Source organism: Gasterosteus aculeatus, chromosome 17 (genome assembly GCF_964276395.1).
Source record: "Gasterosteus aculeatus chromosome 17, fGasAcu3.hap1.1, whole genome shotgun sequence".
NCBI lineage: Eukaryota > Metazoa > Chordata > Actinopteri > Perciformes > Gasterosteidae > Gasterosteus > Gasterosteus aculeatus.
Genome location: NC_135705.1, coordinates 21000629 through 21022193, shown reverse-complemented (window position 1 = coordinate 21022193; position 21565 = coordinate 21000629). Strand labels below are relative to the sequence as shown.

Below are 21565 nucleotides of genomic sequence, written 5' to 3'. Positions count from 1 at the left end.
TTAAACATCGATTCCTGAGAGAAATCGTCGACAGACTACAATGCCGCCAAAGCTAATATGCTCCAAAAACAAACTCCCCCTGAAGCAAAAGGAGCGGATTCCATTAGATGTCAGCCTACATACGGTGCGTTTCTATCCTGACTCGCCCAATCAGGTAGCAGATAAATACATTAAACATGCAGGATCACATTAGAATTTACGGCTTGATCTTGTGGAATATGAATAGTGATGACATCGTGCCTGGCTGTGATATGGGAGCTTGGCGAGAGGAGCTTGCGGCGGCGCTGTTGCCCAGTGGCTACAAATCTCTGCCGACTGTCAGTCAAAGAGGCCCGTCTGTCCCGCACGCCGCTCAGAGCGGGAGGCGTCGCTCATGTTCGACACGTAGAAGCAGGCTCGGTTAGTCGGCCTGCAGAATATCAAATTAACACTTTGTAAACATCCACCCGTGAAGACAATCATCTGATTTCCCCTCTTAAACATCTGGTTAAAATATGGTTGCAAGTGGCGGCATCCTGGCTCCCGCTCAGGTGGCTGAAATAGCCTGAACACAAAGTATGCGCCTGTTAATAGACTTTTTTTGAACCACACTTTGTGGCGAGTCGGCAGGAGAAGGGGGGAGCTGCTTGGACCCCTTCCTCTGCAGGACACGCCGCTGTGGCGCTCAGCTCAATGCGCCTGCAGGCCGGCATGCAGATGTGCAGAGAGCGCACAGCGCCGCACGTCTGCATTCACCACTGCATAAAGCGAGCCGAGGACTCAAAGCACACGGGAACAAGTGAGAATAATAAAAACCACAGCGGAGGCAACGTGAAAGTATGAAAACAGATGTTCTGATAGCGTTGCTAATGCTAACGTAGCATTGTGATGCGTGAGTGAGTGACCACGGCTGATCTCGGTGAGGCTCACTTGTGTTGGGTTGGATGGTGTGTTACGCTAACTGCTAATAGCTAACGGAACCACCGGTGTCGTCGTTGTTTTTGGCATCATTCTACAAAGTGTAACCGACGATGACTTGGAGCCGATCTTCTTCTGGCTGCTTATTACGGAGTTTGAATGAAGTGAGTCTTGCGAAGCCCGTTGGTGTTTGGACGCGGGCGCCTGTGCCACGCAGCCGCGGTCGCTCCAGACGCAGGAACCTTTCTAGTTTCTCCCCCAACTGTGTTGGCGTGGGGATCTCAGGGCAACACGGGGGGAGCAGTTGGTGTACGGGTCGGTCATTTTGTGGCTGAAGTCTCCCTTTGACTGGAGGACGAGCCGCTTCAGAACAATGTGTTCATATTGGAAGCAGCTTGTTTTGTCGGGTCTTGTTCAGCCAGGCGGCGGCGAGGAGGCCTCAGCAGGAGGACGGAGCACCGGCGATTGCGATAATTGACCAAGATGCTGCTACCACTGGGTCCCCGTCCCCTCACCTCCAAATCCCAGCGGCCCCGTTTTCAATTTAACACGAGAGTGGAGCAGATTTCACTCAATGGAGGGCGAAGGCACATCTTTGACACTTTTACATTAGAAGCACAGCGTCCGGCTGATTAAAAAACCTTCCCCGGGCCTCCCTCCATCTCCCGCCGTATGGCGAGAGGTAATGTGAGACGGGTGTCCATTTCCCGCCCCGCCCTCCCCCCCAAATCAAACCACAAATAACGTGCAGCCTCTGAAGCCTATCTTGATTGAAGATAAGGACGCCATTTATTGTTTTCATTGAGCTTGAGTGCAAAGACAGAGAGCACGAAATTACTCTCAGATCGAGATAAATACAAATCGTTCATTCAATTCGTCTTCGATGCCGCAGCTGTTTTGAGGGGGGGGGGGGGGGGGGGGATTTGCACGGCGCGATACCGGCTAGAGACCTCATCAAATTGAGAGGAAAAATGTGACTGTAACTGGAGCCAGAATCCCCCGTGGGGGGGCAGAGAGCCGCTGCGTGCTAACGAGCTCTTATTTGCCTCCTTGAGAGCAGCGACGGCGATGAATTAAAAACAGAACGGACCAAACGTGTTTCCTGTGGTACGAGGACACAACGGGGGGCACGGCCCCGGTACGGCCGGTGTGGAGTATTTACTGATGTGCTTATCTTGTCCTGTGACAGGCAGGACCACTCAATCAGTCAGAGGGAGCTGGGGAGGGGAGGCGTCCAGCAAGCCAAATCTGATCAGCAAATGCAGTTCCCCAGTGCCACAGCGATCTGAGATGAAGATGATGTTATGTGGAAGTGAGAGAGGGAGGCTTCTTAAAGGCAAAGCGCCTCTCCGACAGCGACCCCGCTGCTGCTTTAATAACAATCTCCAGCCGAGACGTGGAGCCGTGTCCCGCGGTAATTATCAAAAAACATGAATTAAAAAATAAAACATTCAAATTAAAAACACAATCCCGCCGTTGTCCAACTGACATCTCTAATGATTGCTTTAAAATAATTACTGGCATGTATATATATTATTAAAAGGTTGTGTTATTAAAAGGTTGCGATGAAATTTGCATTTAGCGAGGAGGAAAAATAAATATCGTGTTGAGTGTGCAGATAAGAGCTCAGTAATTAGGAGTGGTGGAAAACATTTGAAGAATAAACCTGCTTCTTTCCCCGTTGCCCTAAAGATATTTTACATCATTCAATCCAAAATACCATCTTTCTGATTCAAACTTCTCTCTTGCTGTATGTTAATGTTTAATATGAGCCCGTGGCGATCTATGGCCACAATTATTAGATATCCGCGGAGAGAAATTGAAAAATTAATCACACTCTCAATTTAGTACTTCCCTGATCCGCTGGAAATGTCTCTGCGGCCGCCTGTCGACGCCTAAATACAATCACCCCGCTATGTTCGTCTGGGCGCTTCTTTTCTAAATGAGCCTGTTGGCAGAGATCTCCTCGTCCTGACGTAGACGGCGTCGGTGGGCGTAGACGGCGGGGACGTTTCTCTCATCCTGATAGGATGCATATTCACCGAAGACAGGTGCAAACACTAAATTGCTCAGAGCAGAAGCAGTTTCCCATCCACACAACTCAATTATCCAGGCGTGGGCCCTGTAGGTTCTCCATGATCCTAGTTTTGGCCCCCGCCAATACTGTATGCAAACTACGCTCATGCAATGTGCTGATGTGCAGACCAAACGCTTTGTGTTGTATTCCACACTATCAAGTTTCCCAAGTGGCAGTTAAAGCTTTTGAAAGGGTTGTAAACAATAAGGTGTTATGATCTACGGAAGCACTGCCACAGACGCCATGAATCAACAGCTCATTGCAATCATTTAAAAATGGAACTAATGCACGTTTGCAGCTGTAACCTTCATATGCGAAAGATGACAAAATGTATCTTCGGCAGCAGATGATTCGATTTGATTCGTCAGAAGGAGGAATAACGCCATCTAAATTTTGCATAACGAACAGCGTCTGCAGACGGGACGCCTGTTGACTGCAGCGCTTAAGAATAGAAAGTAATAGCAAGGATTTGCGAAACATAAGAGGCGCTAGAACTGGAGCAGGTAGATCATTATCAGTAGATGAACGCAAACGAGACGTGAGTTCCATCTGTATGGATTCAGAGCCCCTGCTGGTCATCTGGCCGTCTTTTCCTCGTCCGATGAAGGTAAAAATCACAGACAAATTCAGACACAGCGGCAGCAAACGCCGAGAACAGTTGACTGTGTCTCGGCGCAGCACCCGGACCACCGAAACTGGTTGATGAATGGTTACCGATGTCCCGGCTTCATGAGCGTCCGTCTGCAGGACATTACTCGTGTTTTGTGTGTCTGCGAACAAGACGAGTGATACATCTTGTGTGCGCTCCATCTGCCTCCTGTAGGACTTACTCAATTTCCTCTACGATGCCTCAAACCCCCAAACACACAGAGAGAGAGAGAAACCCCCCCGGACAGAATGGCCTCCTCCCTAAACAAGTCTTTCTTTAACATCTGCCCAGAAGCAGCCTTTTGTCCACTCGCCGTCTCCTTAGGAATGTCATCCAGCTCTAATCAAGCAAAAAATGAATAAATATTTCTTTCTGGTAGATTTCACATTCACATTTCATGCAGGGACATGATATCTGCCCCCCCCCCCTCCAGGAGGAACCTAATGCAGAAAAACCTGTTATATTCAAGGCCCATGTTCCTTCAGTACAATGCAAGACATATTCCCCCGCTAGCAGGGGGGGAAACAAGGGAAATAAAAGGAGGGGGCGGGGGACGGGGGACGGGAGGAGGACATAAAGGACGGTCTTATTTTCTGTGCCATTTACTGGCTAGTACTTTCACAGCCATCCCATTACATCATGTCAGATTGTAAACAAGCAAATAACAACAGCGCATCAGAGGCCACAGCGAGGGAGCAGCGCACAAGGAAACATTTGGTTTTTTACTAGCCATTTAAATTATACGTATCGCTCCTTTTTCTCTTCTTTTTAGCAGGAGAAAAGGGTTTACATGAACCATTGTCTCCGGCCCGGCCTAAGTATTTATGGCACACGCCATTCACGGGATGCGGAGGTGCCATCACTGTTATTTATGACGCGACGTCCCATCACGGCACATCATTCTCTAAATGGTATACAGCTATTTGCCAGTGAATGCCGACCTGTGCCATTTTTCTCTCAAATAGAGGCCATGTCACTGCTGAGCGCACAGGGGGGTTGTTATTAATCACAGGTACATGCTTTGATGGGTGAATACATGTCAAACAATCAAATTTACTCTGAGACGTGGACATGGTGTTCCTGTCCGCGCACATATACTTCAATGAAGGCTCATTTGATCACCGGCATCGGCCATTTGTCATATTGCAACTCCCTGCTAACGCAGAAAGGGAACACACACTCTACACTAGAGCTGTTATGATAACAGAAATGTCACTGCCTGGTTGAACTCTACATCAATAATAATTCTATTAGTACTGTTGCCCATTGACCAAATAGAGTACAAAAGGCCCAAGAGGAAATAAAACAACATACGGATTTCTTGATATTTGAAGTCAGGAAATGTTGGTAATGTGTGCCATAAATACATAGTGTTCATCCTTTCCAAACATATCGGAATATATGCAGAAAATCAATAGTGGGCTTATATTATATGAATGAATCATTGATCAATGCAACAATCTTTTCCAATGCACTTTATTGTAGAGCATGAAACTGTAATGGCTTCTTTGGTGCTGAAGCTCGTCCACTGTGGGTGCTAATAAATACTGAGTATGAAATAGCTCAATCCGCACAGTCAGGATTCAGACAGAGTGCTCAAACGAGCCAGTGGGGCTTTGGTGAGGTGGTGATGTCACAACCATTTGTCACCGGGAGAGAACACACACACACACACACACACACACACGGCGAGGAGTCCCGGCTGCCGTGAGGACAGCGACGGCGCAGATGTGGAAGATCTGAAAACGTTGGGACCAATCGGAGCCGACTGGGTTTTTCAGGAGGCAGACGGAGGTTTATTTACATCAACGTGTCGATGAGCAGTAAAAGCTGCACATTTTAATTAATTATATACAACGATCACACTTTTCATCCAGCGATGTTTTGTCCCAGCTGACTTCTATAATATACAACTACATCAGTAATTCATCAAGGCAGGATCCTTTGCTGAAAGGTGAGGGAAAATAAAGAGGATTGTGTTTCCTCAGTCAGCTCACCTGTTCAAACTCTTGAAGCCAGAATCCTCTCTGAGCTGAGGGGGGGGGCTCAGGGGGGCTCAGGGGGGCTCAGGAGGCTCTGGGGAGCAATATGTGCGTCTGCGTGCTAACGAAAGGCAGCAGGTGGGAAACAGGCATTTTGCTACCTTCACATCACCCGTCCCGGCCCTCCCACCCCCGGCCCCCCACCTTCGCCCCCAGCCCCCCTGTCCCCCAGCCGGGCCGGGGCCTGCAGGCTGACGCCGAGAGCCAACTCGGATGCCTGTTACATTGTCAAGAGATTATGAATAAGTTATAGATGCCGGCTCGCTACAGGACTTTCACATTAGCCCGGCTGCGGAGGTGATGCCCCTCTGTGCACAACTGTATACATGTGCACGTGCGCGTTGTGCACGTGCACTGACCTAAACGTAAGACACACACACACATTTATGCTTTGCATGAGGAAAAAGATGCCTTCATCTGCAACAAGGATTAAGGCTTATTGAAACAAATAAGTGTTTTAAGAGTGAGACGGCCCCGGTTTCAATTTCAATAGCTCATTTAACCCTTATCTGCCCAAATCCTTGGGGTCCATTCTATGTTAATTGGATCTACATTGCACCAGCATAGGGGGGTGTTAACAAGCACAGCCTATGAATATTAATTACCCTGAAGTTTTGTGCACAGGAAAGACTTCACTGATACATATTAATTCTGTGAAGTTTTTTTTCTTTTTTCAAAGTAGTGCTCTCATTAAAAATGAATAGGCCGTGCGCTCGCATCTTTTCCCAGGAGGAGCGATGCATCCTTAAGTCAATCCCCAATAAATTGGGTCAGATTGACTATCTTTAAAGAATAGCTTCTCCACAAAACGGCATTATTACTCAACTGAGAGTAAACATTCCAATCGCGTGAAGGGACTTTTTCTTTATTCATGTCTTGACAACGGCTATTAGCCGGTCATGTCGGTGCGCGTACTTTCCCAACCCCGGCCTCCTGAGGCCCGGTTAAAGCGGTTACTTATTTACAACACTAAACACACAAGTTGTTCAGCTAAACAGCGCAAAATGCCTGTGTGTGTGTGTGTGTGTGTGTGTGCGTCTTGCTGTGGTGCGTTCAGAGGCAGTTGTTGCCGCTGCTCTAAATAAAACATCGGGGATGCATTAGTCCTCCTGCTAAGCGAGGCCGCTCTCTAAGCCACTTAATGCTGAACCCACGCCGACGTGTTTCCCCGTCTGCCTCCAGCCAGCTGCCTCGGACACCTGCTCAAGGTTTAGACTTTGCCCACTTCAGCACATGAAAGAGGGTCCGGGCTCCACACAATGGGAGCCCCCCCGCGCCGCTCCCTGATGACACCCGCATGCATGGTTTACATCCCTGGGAGGTTTGCTCACCGACACCTCTTCCGCCTTCCACCAGACCTGGACTCCGATAAGGACGCATAGATCGTCTGCACGGGGACTGAACTGAACCGTCTTCATGGGGTCTAAACTCTCTGCGACTGCTCATTTTGAGACAAAATAGCCGCTTAACAAGATAAAGGTTGATTTAGCTGCTTTTGGTAGAATGTGGTTTAGAGTGAAAAATAGCGATTTGATCGATATTCCAGATCTTTTACAATTAATCAGGATTGCGTAATAATGAAAGAATCGAGCAGAAGCGGTGTAATTCAAAGCAGGTGAACCTGTTGAGTGATTGGCGTAGCAGCGCAGCTATTGGAAAACTATCTTCAGAGAGAAGGATGATGACCTGGTGCTTGAGGGTGTTTTTGTGCCTTGTTTCATTCTGTGTGGTTTTTGTGTGGTTGGCAGGTTATTCCACATGTAACCTGCATGGACTGAAAACAAAAAGACTGAAAGAAAGAAAGGACGCTGCTGTCGCTCGAGGTCCTATGAAGCTAGAAACTAAAGTCTCAAAAATGTAAAAAACACCAGCAGGTACTAACGGAGGCGTAATGAAGGCGCCGACTTTTAACAAGCAATAGAATACAGAATAATCACCAATGTTGCAGGAGAGACGTTTATTCTTCAGGGAGGAACCGACAACAATCACAGGACCACAGCGCACGTCAACGCGCTCGCCGCGTCCTCTCTTTCCGGCCGAATCGAGGTGCAAACTGAGCCGCGAGGGTCCTGCGATCCCCCCCCGTGCGTCCCACATCAGCACGGTGTGTAAACAGGACGTGGAGCACAGCAACAGTCAACTATTTTAAAACAAGGGCTTCGGCACACATGCGATCGCCTCCCTCGCCCGGTCGGTAGACTCAACAAAACGGATGACTTCATGGCCGGCCGCCTTGGAAGGCCTCCACAAGACAAAGGAGGGGTGGCGGGCGGTTTACCTCCCAGAGCCTCGCAAGAAGAAGCGAGGTGACAAAGGGATTTAAGGACTCGTACCAAGACTAAACAGATTCATTTTGCTGATTAAAAATAGGAGGAAACACACCGAGCTGTGTTTGAAAAGCATTATGATTCAAGAGGAGCTTAAGCAGCAGTGAAAACCGCCGTGATATTCTTAAGAAACGCAGGATTTATTTTTGTGTTTTTTCACCTTTAATAATGATTTCCTTCTCTTTTTTCGCCGACTAGCAGTGTTCAATTTTCACCTCCATCTGTGTGATTATTAATCAGATCACACATCAATTGCAAGAACCAGCAAAGAAATTCAGCCTGTAATAAAACTGTCATGTGCTCTGCTATAAAGACAGATGTTGCCAGTTGTGTGATAACATAATTAAACTGTTCAGTGAGGGATTCCATAAAATTATTCAAATTGGACGAGCACTATCATTTTACCAATAAAGCAATTTAAGGCAATATGCAGTGTCATAACACTGATGTTATCCTCGCCGCCAGATTTTCCAATAAGTTGGAGCCGGTGCTCGGCCTCTTGTGACGATACAAACAGCGCACGCAGAGACACCCGAGAGCGAGGAGGGACGGAGGAGCGCGCGGGGCGAGGCTGCGAGGATGGGGGGGGGCGGATGGCGCCCGGGTGGAGGGTTTCTACGCGCGTCAGCTCTCCACGTGTGTGTGATTAGCTGAGATGTGACTGATGTGGCGCTGGACGAGGTAAAGGAGCGGGCCTTGTGCCTTCGGGCCTTCGGGCTCTGAACTAGCCGTGTGTGTGTGTGTGTGTGTGTGTGTGTGAGTGGTGCACCTGTCCGAGTGCTCGCCACGGTCCCACGGTCCCTCCCCCCCGCCCACTGCGCCCGCCCCTCCTCGGAGCCTCCACCAGGGACCGTGTCAGCCCTGCATTATGCAAACAGGAAACCTGCGCCCGCTCAGCGCTTTCTGAGCCCTCCGCTCTGCGTGTCTCTCTCTCGTCTCTGCACACGCGACGCGGCGGACACCTCCAGCACGCGGCGGGGGGGGGGGGGGGGGGGGGGGGGCAGAGACAAAAAATGGCGTCATCTGGCGATATGTAACAAAGATTTTAAAAGGCATTTGTTGGAGAAAGCCGGACTTTATGGATGTGCTGCAATAAGAAGAAAAGCAATTATTCATCCCTGTTTAGTTTGGTGCTCTGTTGAGATGCTGTTGGGTCTGTGGATCTGGATCCATCGCTGAGAGGAGGAGGCAGGCCGGTGTTTTAGAAATACCCCTGGCTTGATTAAAACGGCTCTTCTAAAAGACAGGATATTAATATTTTATTCTCGGTCGTATCAGTTGAACTGAGTTTCAAGTGAAGGAATGTAGTGCATTATTAACCCTGTGATAGGTTATAAACGCTCCGCAGGAATCGACAAAGGGATCGCGGGAGGAGTGCGTGTTGGGACGCGCGGCGGCAGAGCCCGTCCCCCCGTCCCTGCCCCCGTCCCTCCCCCCGTCCTCTCCCTGTGGCAGCGGTGTTGTCGCCGCGTGTTTGCCGTGGCAACGCAGCTTCCTGTTGCAGAAGCATTTAAAAACAGGTTAATGCACGAACAGCACGCTGTTGCTTTTGTTGTGTTTTATCTTCACTTCCTCATGAGGACAACGATAAAACCACAACTTCTGCGAGGCAAACAAAAAAAACACACACTCGGTATCCTGAGACAAAACAACACATATGTGATGAAAAAAAGATACTGTATTCATGATGCATTCATGCTTCTAGAAAAGGGAGATACTCATATATTATACACGAGCAGCCGGGGAAGAAAAGTAAGCTTCAAGAAGCACGAAAACGGTTCATAAGCAACTAACCGGTTACGACACAACCGATGTCACTCTGACTTCCTCAACATCGCTTCCACGGGAGAAGAGAAGAGGAGAGAAGAGAAGAGGAGAGACCTTCATCCTCCCTTCCTAACAAACAATGTTTGACTTACTAATAGAGATGCTTGAATCAAGCTTATGGTCCACTTCCCCCAAATCTGACTAGTCCACAAGATGAATTCGCCTGTCAGGATCAAGATGATCAAACACATTACAATTATTTCATCCCCCATCTTTATTAATGAGGACTGTCTTTCATAGTTATGTTCCCTAATAAGAATAAATGATATGCCACTGCCAGGTTTGTTGTTCCCTGCTCACTCAGGGGAGACTCGCACATTTGCGCTTCGAGTCGGGGGAAGATTTCTAGATTGATTTCTCCACCACCTAAACGGGGGAGGAGGGGGAGGCGGGGGAGTTAAGGCATCTTGGATGTTGGGGAGAACAAAGAGCCGCGTGTCAGCTGGATGCATATTAGTGTGAGCTGCAAAATAAAAGGAACTTTAAAGACAGACAGTGAAATGCCACAGAAGTAAAATAAAAGTTGGTAATTGAGTAATTGAGCGGAGATGGTAATGCCCCCCGGGGCAATTAACATGGTTCATGGTGCATGAGTGAAAATCCGGGTTAGTCTAATGGGAAAATAAAAAGATTGCCTGCCCGCCTTTCCCAGTAACACCACTTCTGGTAAGTAGCCTATCAAAGCACGGTGCCGGGGAGCCGGGAGTGAGACATCTCGTCCTCTGTCCCCCACCCGTCCCCCACCCGTCCCCCCTTTATCACCCGCAAAGATTAACGCGCCTCGCTTCTACTTCACCCCGGACCGCAGGCCTGGAAATTAACCAGCGGATTTGTTCAAAAGGCACGGAGCAAAAATAGCGCTCGCTAGGTTCCGCGGCAGAGAGCAGAGGGCAAAGGGCAAAGGGCAGAGGAGCTGCTCGTCCAGGCCGCCTCTCAATGCCGGGGACGTAGCGGCTCCCTCTGGATGACCAGCAAACACGACCGGCTGTTTAGTCATGAGGAGGCTTCATTTCATCCCTCCTCGTGTCACGTGCTCTCTCTCTCTCCCTCTCTCTCCCCCTCTCTCTCCCTCCCTCTCCCCCTCTGTCTCTCTCCCTCTCTCTCCCCCTTGTGTCGATTGATCAGAAGCTGTAACCCCGTTGTCCTCGTGGAGCGAATCAGAATGTGCTCCAGGCTACATGACGGAGGGAAAAGTCAACAGGGATTAAGTTTCAGCTGTTTACTCAACTGTGGCCTGAAGTTATTGAAATCTCCTCCGTGGCTCAGTGTGACCACCGCGCCGACGGACGAATTCAGCGTGACGGCGATTCTCTCTCCGGCTCATTCTGAGCTGGAAGGAGGAGAAGAAGAGCCGGCCGGAGGAGCACTGGACCACTGAGAGCGAGGAGCAGGCGCCCAGAGAGCGTGTGATTAACGGAGGAGGATCTTGGCGGACTAAAGATGACGGCATCGCATGTTCGCCCCTCGTACATCTCGACCATTAACACATATGACTGACCCCGATGTGGTGGTGATCACTCCACATGCTGCTTACTATTCACGTAATACACTTGAAAATGAATCATTTTTTTCCCCCTCGTGATAAAAGACTCCAGCGATTGTGCCTCCAACGGGGGGGCCGCGAATCCCGCCGTCAACGCGGCCCGCCGTCCCGGTTGTCGCCGCGCCTGCTCTGAGAGATGACGAGCGCTGATGTGGAATTACCGGCGCGTCCGTGTGATGTTACAGACGCCGCAGCGCGTCGCCTCTGTGTGCAGAATGCTGACGGATGCGCTGTGACAGCGGGGCGGCGGCGTGGAGCCTGTGCATCGGCGCCAAACGGCTCCTGACAACGGCGGCGGCGCCGTCCCCCGTCGGGAGAGACCCAGATGTCCCGAGACACGCTGATCTTTTCAATGTTGTTTCCTTAAACGCGCCGTCGCGCGACACACACAACGCTGACACGGACAGAAAGAGCTTGTCCGCCCGCCTCACGTCTCGAGGTGGCGGGAAAGGCTTTTTTTGGTGGGGGGACGAGGGGCGGGGGGGGGGGACGAGGGGCGGGGCTTCGAACGGGGCAGAGCGCCCCGAACGCCGCGATAAATATTTCAAATGAATGCAGATGCTGCATGCTACGATAAACACACACACACACACACACACACACACACACACACACACACAGAGCACTTCTCCTTCTTGAAATATTCAAAAAGGGCTTCAATATACATAAATAATAATAATAATGTGTTTATGTACTCGATGTACTTGGAGGTGGGATTAAATATTAAGTGGCACTTTAGGAGGGAGGCAGCAGCCTGCTGTTGACGCGGCTTGATGAAGCGGAGACAGGTGCGAATGGGGGGGGCGGGCCTACCTGGTGCTGCTGCAGCTGCAGGAGGTCAGCGGCGGTCACCTCCATCGACGGCGCGGCGCTCTCGGGTCGGCCCTCCCTGGGCCTGCTCTCCGCCCCCGCGCCTCCATTCTGAGTAGCCGCTCCGTTGCTCGTCGCCTCCGTCCCAGATTCTTGCATCATGGCTTTAAAAAAAAAAAAAAAAAAACTGGGACCAAAAAAAGGGAGAAAAAAAGAAGGGGGAAAAACAGCTGTTAAAACACGCGGGCGATGAGGTCGCGTTTCAACTCTGGACCAAAACTATAAACATCTGTCACGTCCCTCCCCACACGTTTGACGCTGGCTGCTCCCCCCACCAGGCAAACGCCAACGCACGCCGAATAGTGACCCGCCTTTGTTCCGGCCCTTTTCCTGCCCCAGATGACACGTCCACGGCGGGCCGGTGGTGAGGGTTCCGTTTGTGTTCTCCATTATGGGTGCGGTGGCAAAGAGGGAGGGGGGGGGGGGGGCATCACAGGAGAGGAACCCAACCTGCGTTCGAGCGAGAGCAGAAGAGCCCAAGAAAACACTGAGCCTCCAAAACAAAACCCGTTCTGTGGAAATGGATATATTTACCCGCACGGCTCCCAGAAGAACCGCGGCCAGAATGGCTTTTTAATGGGAAACAGGGCGAAGGATCTCCATGAGAAAGCTCCAACCCGAGGGCCCGAGCAAAAACAGTCCCGTCCTTCAGGGGCGCTCGATTAACACCAAGATACTCAATACAAATAAACCCCATTGGGTTGGTGGGGGGGGGGGGGGGGGGGCATGTTGTCTTAATGGAACTCAAAGGGACACATTAATAGAGGCAGTCCACTAGATCTGCGTATCGCACGTTCAAATGTGACGGCAGCAATCTGCGTCAAACGGGGTCTTTGCTCGCTTTTTACAATCTGGGTCCTGCTTTTGGAAACACAAAAGCCAGACAGACACGATGCCCTTCCAGCCCCCCCGGATGAACCCCCCCCCTCCCCGTCTCCCGCGGGACGAGTGCCAGTGGAGCGCTCTTCTTTGTGTGTGTGTGTGTGTGTGTGTGTGCCTGTATTCCTCAAATCAGTGGAATGATTTACAGCTATTGTGAGTCGGTCGTAGCGTCCAGCCTCCTCATTCCGCTTAATGAAGCTGACCAAGTCGGGCAGAAGCAAATTAACTTGGCTGATTAATTATTTATATGAAGCAGAATAAATGCCTTTAAAATACTGGGCCTCATCATGAAAGAAGGTGAAAATGGAACTAAATGCAGATTTATGGTGTTGCGTTTAAGGCGTGTAATAGGAGGGGCCACGCCGGGTTAATATGTGCTCAACTACCCAGGCGCAGTGTCTCCTGGGGTCCAGATCTAAACAAGACACAGTGTGTGTGTGACGCCGTGGGGACACACACTCAGCTGACAGATAGGAAATTGAAGTTGACAACTTGTCACAGAAGAATATTTACAGAGCATAGGTGAGATAATAATCTAGACATGGAATTATTTAAAGAAATAAACAATCACCGTCTTCCAGCTGGAGTCGCTGTGGACGTCTGTGAGCTCAAAGAGTAGAAATATATTAACCGGGGCACAAAAAGCCGGACGCAGAGTTCCTTCTGGTTTTCGTATCCCAGTGAGTCATCGGACTCGGTTCCGCCGGGTGTCACGACGCCCCCGAACCCAGCAGCCTGTCTGAGCGGCTTTGGGCCCGGCGCTACAGAACCCCGGTTCTCCCCCAGACAGATGTTGACCCTGCTCACCTTCCAGTCTGGCAGGGCCTCCCTCCATATAATGGGATTTTTCTAACAAGGAGAGAGCGAGAGCAAACGCTGCGTGATGGGACGCAGCCAGCGGGTCAATCCACGACCCCCCCGACCCCCCCCGTCACGTCCGCAGACATCAATTAGAAACACTCATTCTTGGAGCAGAATTAAAGGCCATTTGTTGTTGTTCACCATGTTCACAACCACTTATTTGTCAAATAAAATGCTAAATATTTTACTCTTCCAAATGTAGGGAAAACAAAGGTCATGCACATCCACAGCGAGTAAAGGGGAAGCCTGATGGGTATTATACATCGACATTTCACGCTGAATTTTCTGAATTCTAACAAAATTTCCAAATGCGCAAAAGGAATCAGGAGGACGACTTTTTTAATGAATGCAAAAACTAGTGACCCACAATCGAAGGAGGGAAGAGGCCACAGCGAATGCAGAGTAATGCGCGCATGCTTGGAACCGGCACTGATGAGGGGATGGCTAAAATTAACACCCAATTAATTTTCAAATCGACAAACAAATGAAACCCATAAATCTACTTTCTCATTAATTTCACCAGAGAATAATTCAATGCTACAATATCGCGAGCGGACACGGAGAAAAATTAGAAATTGGAAAGGGAAGAAAGAAATTGGAAAAGGGGCGTTATCCATCATAAATATCAAGAAGATATGAAAACTCCTTATTAGAGAGAAGTGTCATCAGCTGGGCGACTGGGTCACGTGACTCGTCCCTACGCACATTTATTTACATTATATTTATTTACTCTCCCTTTGCTCAGAGGGTTTGCTGCGTCTGCTGTTCCAGTGTGCAGGAACGAGCACCTCATAAAGACCGTCATTACAAAACACATGCGTCTCCCACCTGAGCAGACAGGTCAAAGGTCAACAACAGCCCCCCCCTCCTCACGCCCCTCCCCGCCTCACTGGGACCCTAATGTCAGCGGTGGAGTCAGGGGTGGAGTCAGCGGGGGAGTCTAGGTGGAGTCAGGGGTGGAGTCAGCGGGGGAGTCTAGGTGGAGTCAGGGGTGGAGTCAGCGGTGGAGTCTAGGTGGAGTCAGGGGTGGAGTCAGCGGGGGAGTCAGGGGGGGAGTCAGGGGGGGAGTCTAGGTGGAGTCAGGGGTGGAGTCAGCGGGGGAGTCAGGGGGGGAGTCAGGGGGGGAGTCAGGGGTGGAGCCAGCGGTGGAGTCAGCGGTGGAGTCTAGGTGGAGCCAGCGGTGGAGTCTAGGTGGAGCCAGCGATGAAGTCTAGGTGGAGCCAGCGGTGGAGTCTAGGTGGAGTCTAGGTGGAGTTAGCGGTGGAGTCTAGGTGGAGCCAGCGATGGAGTCTAGGTGGAGCCAGCGATGGAGTCTAGGTGGAGTCTAGGTGGAGTCTAGGTGGAGTGTAGGTGGAGTCAGCGGTGGTGTCTAGGTGGAGTCAGGGTGGAGTCTGTGCTCCGCGCTGTGTTTTTCCTCGGCGGCCACCTGCTCTGATTCAACGTGTTCTCACAGCCGTGTTCACACAAGCGCACAACAAAAGCCCCGATGGAGATAAAGAGACAAAGAGAAGAGGTTCAGCTAAAGAGCTGTTTGGGTTCTGCGCTGGTCGGTAGACTAGACAGCACCCACAAAACAACACGTCCCTTCAAGGTTCCTCTTGTGTTCTGCTGTATTTTGGCTCCTGGGGCGACAAGACAAACACGAGCTGTTAAATAATCAATCATTGCAGCCTCGGCAACCAGATCCTAACAGGGGCCTTCTGCAGGACAGGACCGCCCCAACGTGGACTCCCTCCCCAACGTGGACTCCCTCCCCAACGTGGACTCCCTCCCCAACGTGGACTCCCGCCCCAACGTGGACTCCCTCCCCAACCGACGGGACTCTCGACCTGCACCCCCCTCGCCCCCCAGAGCGACGCGGCACGGCGGGGGTGACGCTCTGCCAAAGGAGACTTCACAGTCAGACCAAACAAGCACACAATCTAGTCAGCCACTTCAACCAAGTCACAGATAAGCACCGCATATCTGTACACACACACACACACACACACACACACACACACACACACACACACAAGCGCCAACGCCTCCGTCGGTAAAGCCCACATCCTTCCACCGCGGGGGGGGGGGGGGGGGGGGGCACGGGTCGTTTTTCCCAGCCGGCGTGTCAGCAGACCACTGCACTGAGAAACCACGCAGCTGTTTGGTGATTGCTGCCATGGCAACGGTAAACAAGGGGCGATGAACAAACACCTCATGCTGGAGCCGTTTTAATATTAACACAGTGGAATAATCAGCCGATTTGCTAGGTGACACTCGGGGGAGGCCCAGTGTAAACAAGTTGTGGGAGGGGACGGGGTGTCGGGGGGGCTTTAGGGAACCGAGGTCGATGCAGATGCAGCTCGGGGCTAAAATAAACAGCCAGGCAGAAGATAAACACAAAGTCGCTCTTCAGACGTTTCTGAAGACGTTCTAAAGCTGCGGTGTTCGCAGAAACAAAAGACAAGGCCCGGCCCCCCCAACCCGCCCCAACCCCGCCCCTCTGGAGCGGCCTGCCGAGGATACGCGCGCCTTTCCTTCCCGACCCGACAAATGGCGGCTCCTCGCAGGGCGGCGGGCCACATGTTAAACTCGTGTTGAAACATGTTAAACATCGACCTCGTTCAATTATTCAGCGGGCGGCTTCGTGGAAACAACAAAGGAAGTCTGAGGTGCATCAACGAGCGCACAACACGAAAGAAGAGGGTCAGAAGAGACGGCGTCCGCCACGGGGCCGAGTGCGGCGCCTTTGATTGCTTCATTAACGGCGCGACATCCAAGTCTTCCACCAATGAGCAGCGATTAGGAGGACAGGGGGGGGGGGGCAACGGGACGTTCAAAGCTGCACCTTGACCATGAATTTTTCATGAATACAACAACCTGCCATCTGCTGATGTGCAGCTAATGACGCTCCCCCACCTGAGATGCCCCCCCCCCTCACCCCCCTCCCCCGTGGATGCCATTTAATCCCCCCAGAAACACAGTTACCCACTCGTAAGGGGGGCACGAAATGGGAGCGAGGGGCGCCAAGCATATATTTATGACACGCGTGGGGGCGGCGGGGACGGGACCCCCGAGCGCGACTCGTCTCGATCATTCGTGAACATCGACCTGTTATCACGCCGCGAGCTCCGATGTATTAACAAGAAGACTGGGGGGGGGGGGGGGGCAGACTCCGGCGGTGAAGCTGAGTAGAAACAGGATTTTTTTTTGGGGGGGGGGGGGGGCACACAAACCAGCTTGTCTACTTTCGCCACGGGGCGCAGCGAGGCGTTACAGAGGAAAGACGGTGGCGGAATGTGCCAAAGTAAGGCAGGCCACGGTATTTTTAGTGAACTCGGCTGAGTAAATAGAGACTCTGATGAGTTTAAATCCGGTTGCACGTGGATGGAATAGTAATTGCGGGACGGGGAGCTTCTTTTAGGAGCCGTTTCTCCCAGCGACTGTCCTTCACTTGACTTTGAGGAAAGTCGTTCCCATTAACTCTGCGGCGTAGAGGACAGACACCAGGAGACACGAGGCCGTCTTCCTCTGACCAGGACGTCGGTCCTCGCGCTCATCCCACCAATTAGACCCGTCAGAAGGAGAAAAAACTCCTGTGGGATCTGCAAAAGCGCTTATTGTTTTAACATTACTTAAAGTGTGTCATATATTTTTAATCGTCTTTGCTAGGACTCGTGTAAGGGCAGATCCCCGGGGGTCCCGGGATGCAAACTCGGAGAGGAAATATGTCGGATGCATCTTCCAGGGAAAACCAAGGCTGGCCTTAACGAACTTGTCTAATTAATATTGCCGACCTGCGAATAGCGAGGACAATATTGTCAGAGGTGCCGTCGACTCGCTGGCGAGCACGCTACCCCCCCCCCCCCCCCCCCCCCCCCGAGAGCTGGCAACATGTAGTAATCTTTGCTTTATTGGGAGGCGGAGCCAGAGATTAGACCGCCGCTCTGCAGAAAGTAAGCTGCTAATTATTGTCGAGTTAAGTCATCAGGTGCGCCGGATGCGTCCGTACGTGATGAGACTGAAGGAACCAACGGGGGCTTTAGCCTTCTCATCTAAATGACTCTATGGACACGGACGCACCGCAGGAGACTAACCGATCATCGGTATTGATAAGTACTACAAATGATTAATGAATTCAAAGGAATCAATTACCACCTTGGTTTTAAACCCATTCTCCTTTAATGGTACGTCACCTGCCGCGGGCCTCTGATTGACGTCCTTGTTAGGGGAGTGGTCTCGCCCGCCGACCCCCCCGGTGGCGCTTTCTTCCTCGTGGTGGTAGCGGCGACGCTCCAGCCTCCTGAAGCGTATTATCATTTTAAAAGCCCCGGCGTCCCAGAGAGCACGGAGCGGGTTAAACAGGACGGGAGTTGGAGGCTTCCATTAAGCAGTTAAACTGAAGATAAAGGGCGAAGGGGCTAAACAGCAAAAGACCTCGCATGAATTTCTGCGTTTTAATGGAATCACATTTTAACAACTCTTTCTTCGTTTTTCTTTTTTTGGGGGTTAAATACAGCCCATGTCAGGAGGATGCGTCCCACTCATAAAGCAGCACAATGACAATGTACAGTGGCGCTAATACAAGGACATAGTTCATCATGACATTTTCTGCAATTCCCGACTGATTAGGGTCATTATGCTGGAGGCCTGATTTATGTTGTCATTTCCTCTCACCGATCCTGCATCAATGAATCTTAATGAATTGGTAAATAAGGGTGAAGATTACACTGTGTGACACCGCCACATTTCTCACCCTCAGCGGACGAGATTTATGTAGCCAATTAGAGGCCAACAGAGAAAATTGGCTGGCAGAAGAAATTATATTCTTTATGGTCGGAAAATGGAGGCGCATTGTCAGTGAAGGGCAATCGTATTGTCTGTGCTGTAAGTCCACGAAGGCCTCCTGGTCCCGCCTTGGGGGTGTGCGGGGCCGTTTGGGGGCATTCACGCCGCGGCCTCTCCGCCGTGTTTGATGGGCATAAATACGTCCGTGTGTGACAAACATGTTTACCTTCTCCCTGCAAACATCAGACAATCAGACACCGGAAGGTGCTGCTTCTCTAATGAAGACACGGGACATCTTTCCCTTTTTTCCTCAAGGCCGTGTGAGGAATGTGCCTTTTATGCTGAAAAAAAGCATCTGCTCAAAAGGAGCAAAGTTATTTGCTCTAAACATTTGATACGGTCAAATGTTTCCTTTCTCTTGGTGAAGAGAAAACGCATCAGGTGAAAAAAGAAAAGAAGCCCTTCATGTTCTTGTCTCAGAGGACGGACGTCTTTGAAGATGTCTCTGATCAACACGGAGAAGGACATATACAATATGATTAAGGGGCTCTTTAACCGCTGCTGGTCACATCGTTATCACAGGCGCCGCAGTGTGTCTGATGAAGGAACATGATTATGGCGAGCGACAAAACAGGGATTTTTTTTTGTTGTGTATCGATATCAAGAGCAGGAATAGCCTCGATGCTTATTAATGCCGCGTTCTTAAAAGAGCACTTAGATTTATAATGAGCGCCTTTATGTACTACATATTGTGCCGGGCTTCGGCACGAGGAAGCGGGCTCCTCCACATCAAACGGGCCGGTCTGCCATTAGGCGCCGGAGCCGAGGGATGCGCCGCGGAAAGGGGCGGAAAATTAAAGCCAAAGCGACGCCGGAAAAGGGCTTAATTTACTGGCATGTACGGTATGCAAATGAGATTACTCTCAGCTTAACTGCATCATTTATGTCCATAATAACGGCATCATCATTACAGGGCTCAAATTAAATTACTCTGTAATTAGCATATCAAAGTGATTGGTTAAAGTTGAAAACAAATACGCAATTTTGTTAATGAACATCTGTAATCGCCGTGTTGCCTCTCGGTTGGAAAAACATCCAAAACAAATATGTGTTTTTCGGAGGAAGGGGAGGAGCATCCCGCCCCAACGCAGCATCTGTCCCGTGTGTGTGCGTGCGCTGTGATGCATGCGGGGGGGGGGGGGGGGTTACCTGGAGAGCTGCACACTCTCAGGATATATTTCACCAAACTCCAGGAGATCAAAGATCCAATTTCCCACACTTGCCACTTCGGGAGCTCATCAATAAAATACTAATCACTTCACGCCTGATTCGGAGAATGGAGCCGCAGCCCGGAGGCTTAGAGGAGGGGGGGTGGGGGGGGGTATCACAGAAAACACCTCCACTCCGACTGCCTTCACTGTTGTTCAAAGCGCACACACACACACACACACACACACACACACACTGGTATAATTCACAGTCAGGTTGATCCAATAGCTGTCCTGCCTTTTCACCCCGTCCCCCCACCCCAATAAACACGGGGGGGTTTTAAGCCCTTCCTCAGACAGCAATCACACCGTCCTCCTCCAGCGCCGATCCCTTTCATGTCGCGGCGCCGCGTGCGATTGGGAGTTGGTGACGCAGCGCCGCGTTAGAATAAAGGTAAAATGTCCGCTACGCTACCAACAAGCACACCTTTGTTTTGTTGCAGGTTCCCTTCGTCTGGCTTTCTTGCCGATAACTCGACAAAAAAGCTTTTTTTATATTTTAAAGCAGTGGCGAGGGGAGAAGTGGCATGTGATTTTATTCATTAAGAAATCCATTAAAAGGCCTTATTCCTCGCAAGTATGTAAGAGATGTGCCTTTCAAGGCAGAGCTGGGGCAAATCCACTCCATCAGCTAATGATGCCACTCATTACACGGAGAAGCCGGCTAATGAAGGCGCGGTGGCCGGCCGATCCCTCGCCGGCATAAAGCCTGTGAAATGCTAATATCTCACTTCTAATTAAAGCACGCTGGGTCCAAATGCACCTTCATGGCTCGTAGCCGGCAACATAAATTGTATTTCCCCAACACCCGGAGATGTGCCTGAGCAGCATGGCATTAATTCATGTTTCTTAGCCCGGCTGCCTCGCTATCTGCCTCTCCTCCTCCCGCCGTTACACGGCGAGCGGGAGCATCGATACGCCTTCTAACTCTCCGTTTCTCGTTCTGTTTTGGCGGATTTTACTTGGGCTTTGAGACATTGACACATATGCAGACAACAGCCTTTCTGCACGTGTCACAGGGGAGAGGTAAACATTTACACTCTTTACACATCTCTGCCTGCAAGTGTGTTTACGAGGAAAACCTGCCGCCCTTCTCACAAAGTGACCTTGGTGCCGGTAAACAAGCCTTTCACAAAGTTCATCAACGTCAGACGGGGTAAATTCTCTATTTTTCACCCATCACATATAATAAAGACAAAAAGGTCAGTAGCATCAGCTCATCAACAGCGGGAAGGAGATTCTGTGATAAGTAATTGACAGCATGTTTGTTTGAACTGGGCCTAAAACTAAATGCATGACATGAGGGGATTTCATCAATGTGCTTTAACTCATGACCTATGACCTTAACTATTTCACCAATTATTTACAGCTCCTTCCGTCTGTGAGAGGCTTGGGTGGTATAAGAATGTGGATTTACACATTGGTTGATCAATCAATGGATACAACTAAATGCATATTTGAAATAGAGGATTTTTGAAAGAGCACAAAGTGCTTTCTGTTTAGTGCATCGTTTGGCGGCGTAGCAGCGAAGCGTGAATCTAAAGGTCAGTGTTAA

General features: G+C 50.4%; 1 protein-coding gene across 17 annotated transcripts in view; it reads right to left on the bottom strand.

Annotated features, from left to right (window-relative positions):
- Positions 1 to 21565, bottom strand: part of foxp1b (forkhead box P1b) — a 121028-nt gene that overhangs the window by 53984 nt on the left and 45479 nt on the right. For 16 of the 17 annotated variants that reach the window (XM_078092545.1, XM_078092536.1, XM_078092549.1 and 13 more), the window contains one exon: positions 12176 to 12359. In XM_078092545.1, the coding sequence (XP_077948671.1) occupies positions 12176 to 12334 (159 nt within the window). In that variant the 5' untranslated portion in view covers positions 12335 to 12359. The remainder of the gene's footprint in view (positions 1 to 12175; positions 12360 to 21565) is intronic. The other variant, XM_078092535.1, reaches the window with a different exon arrangement.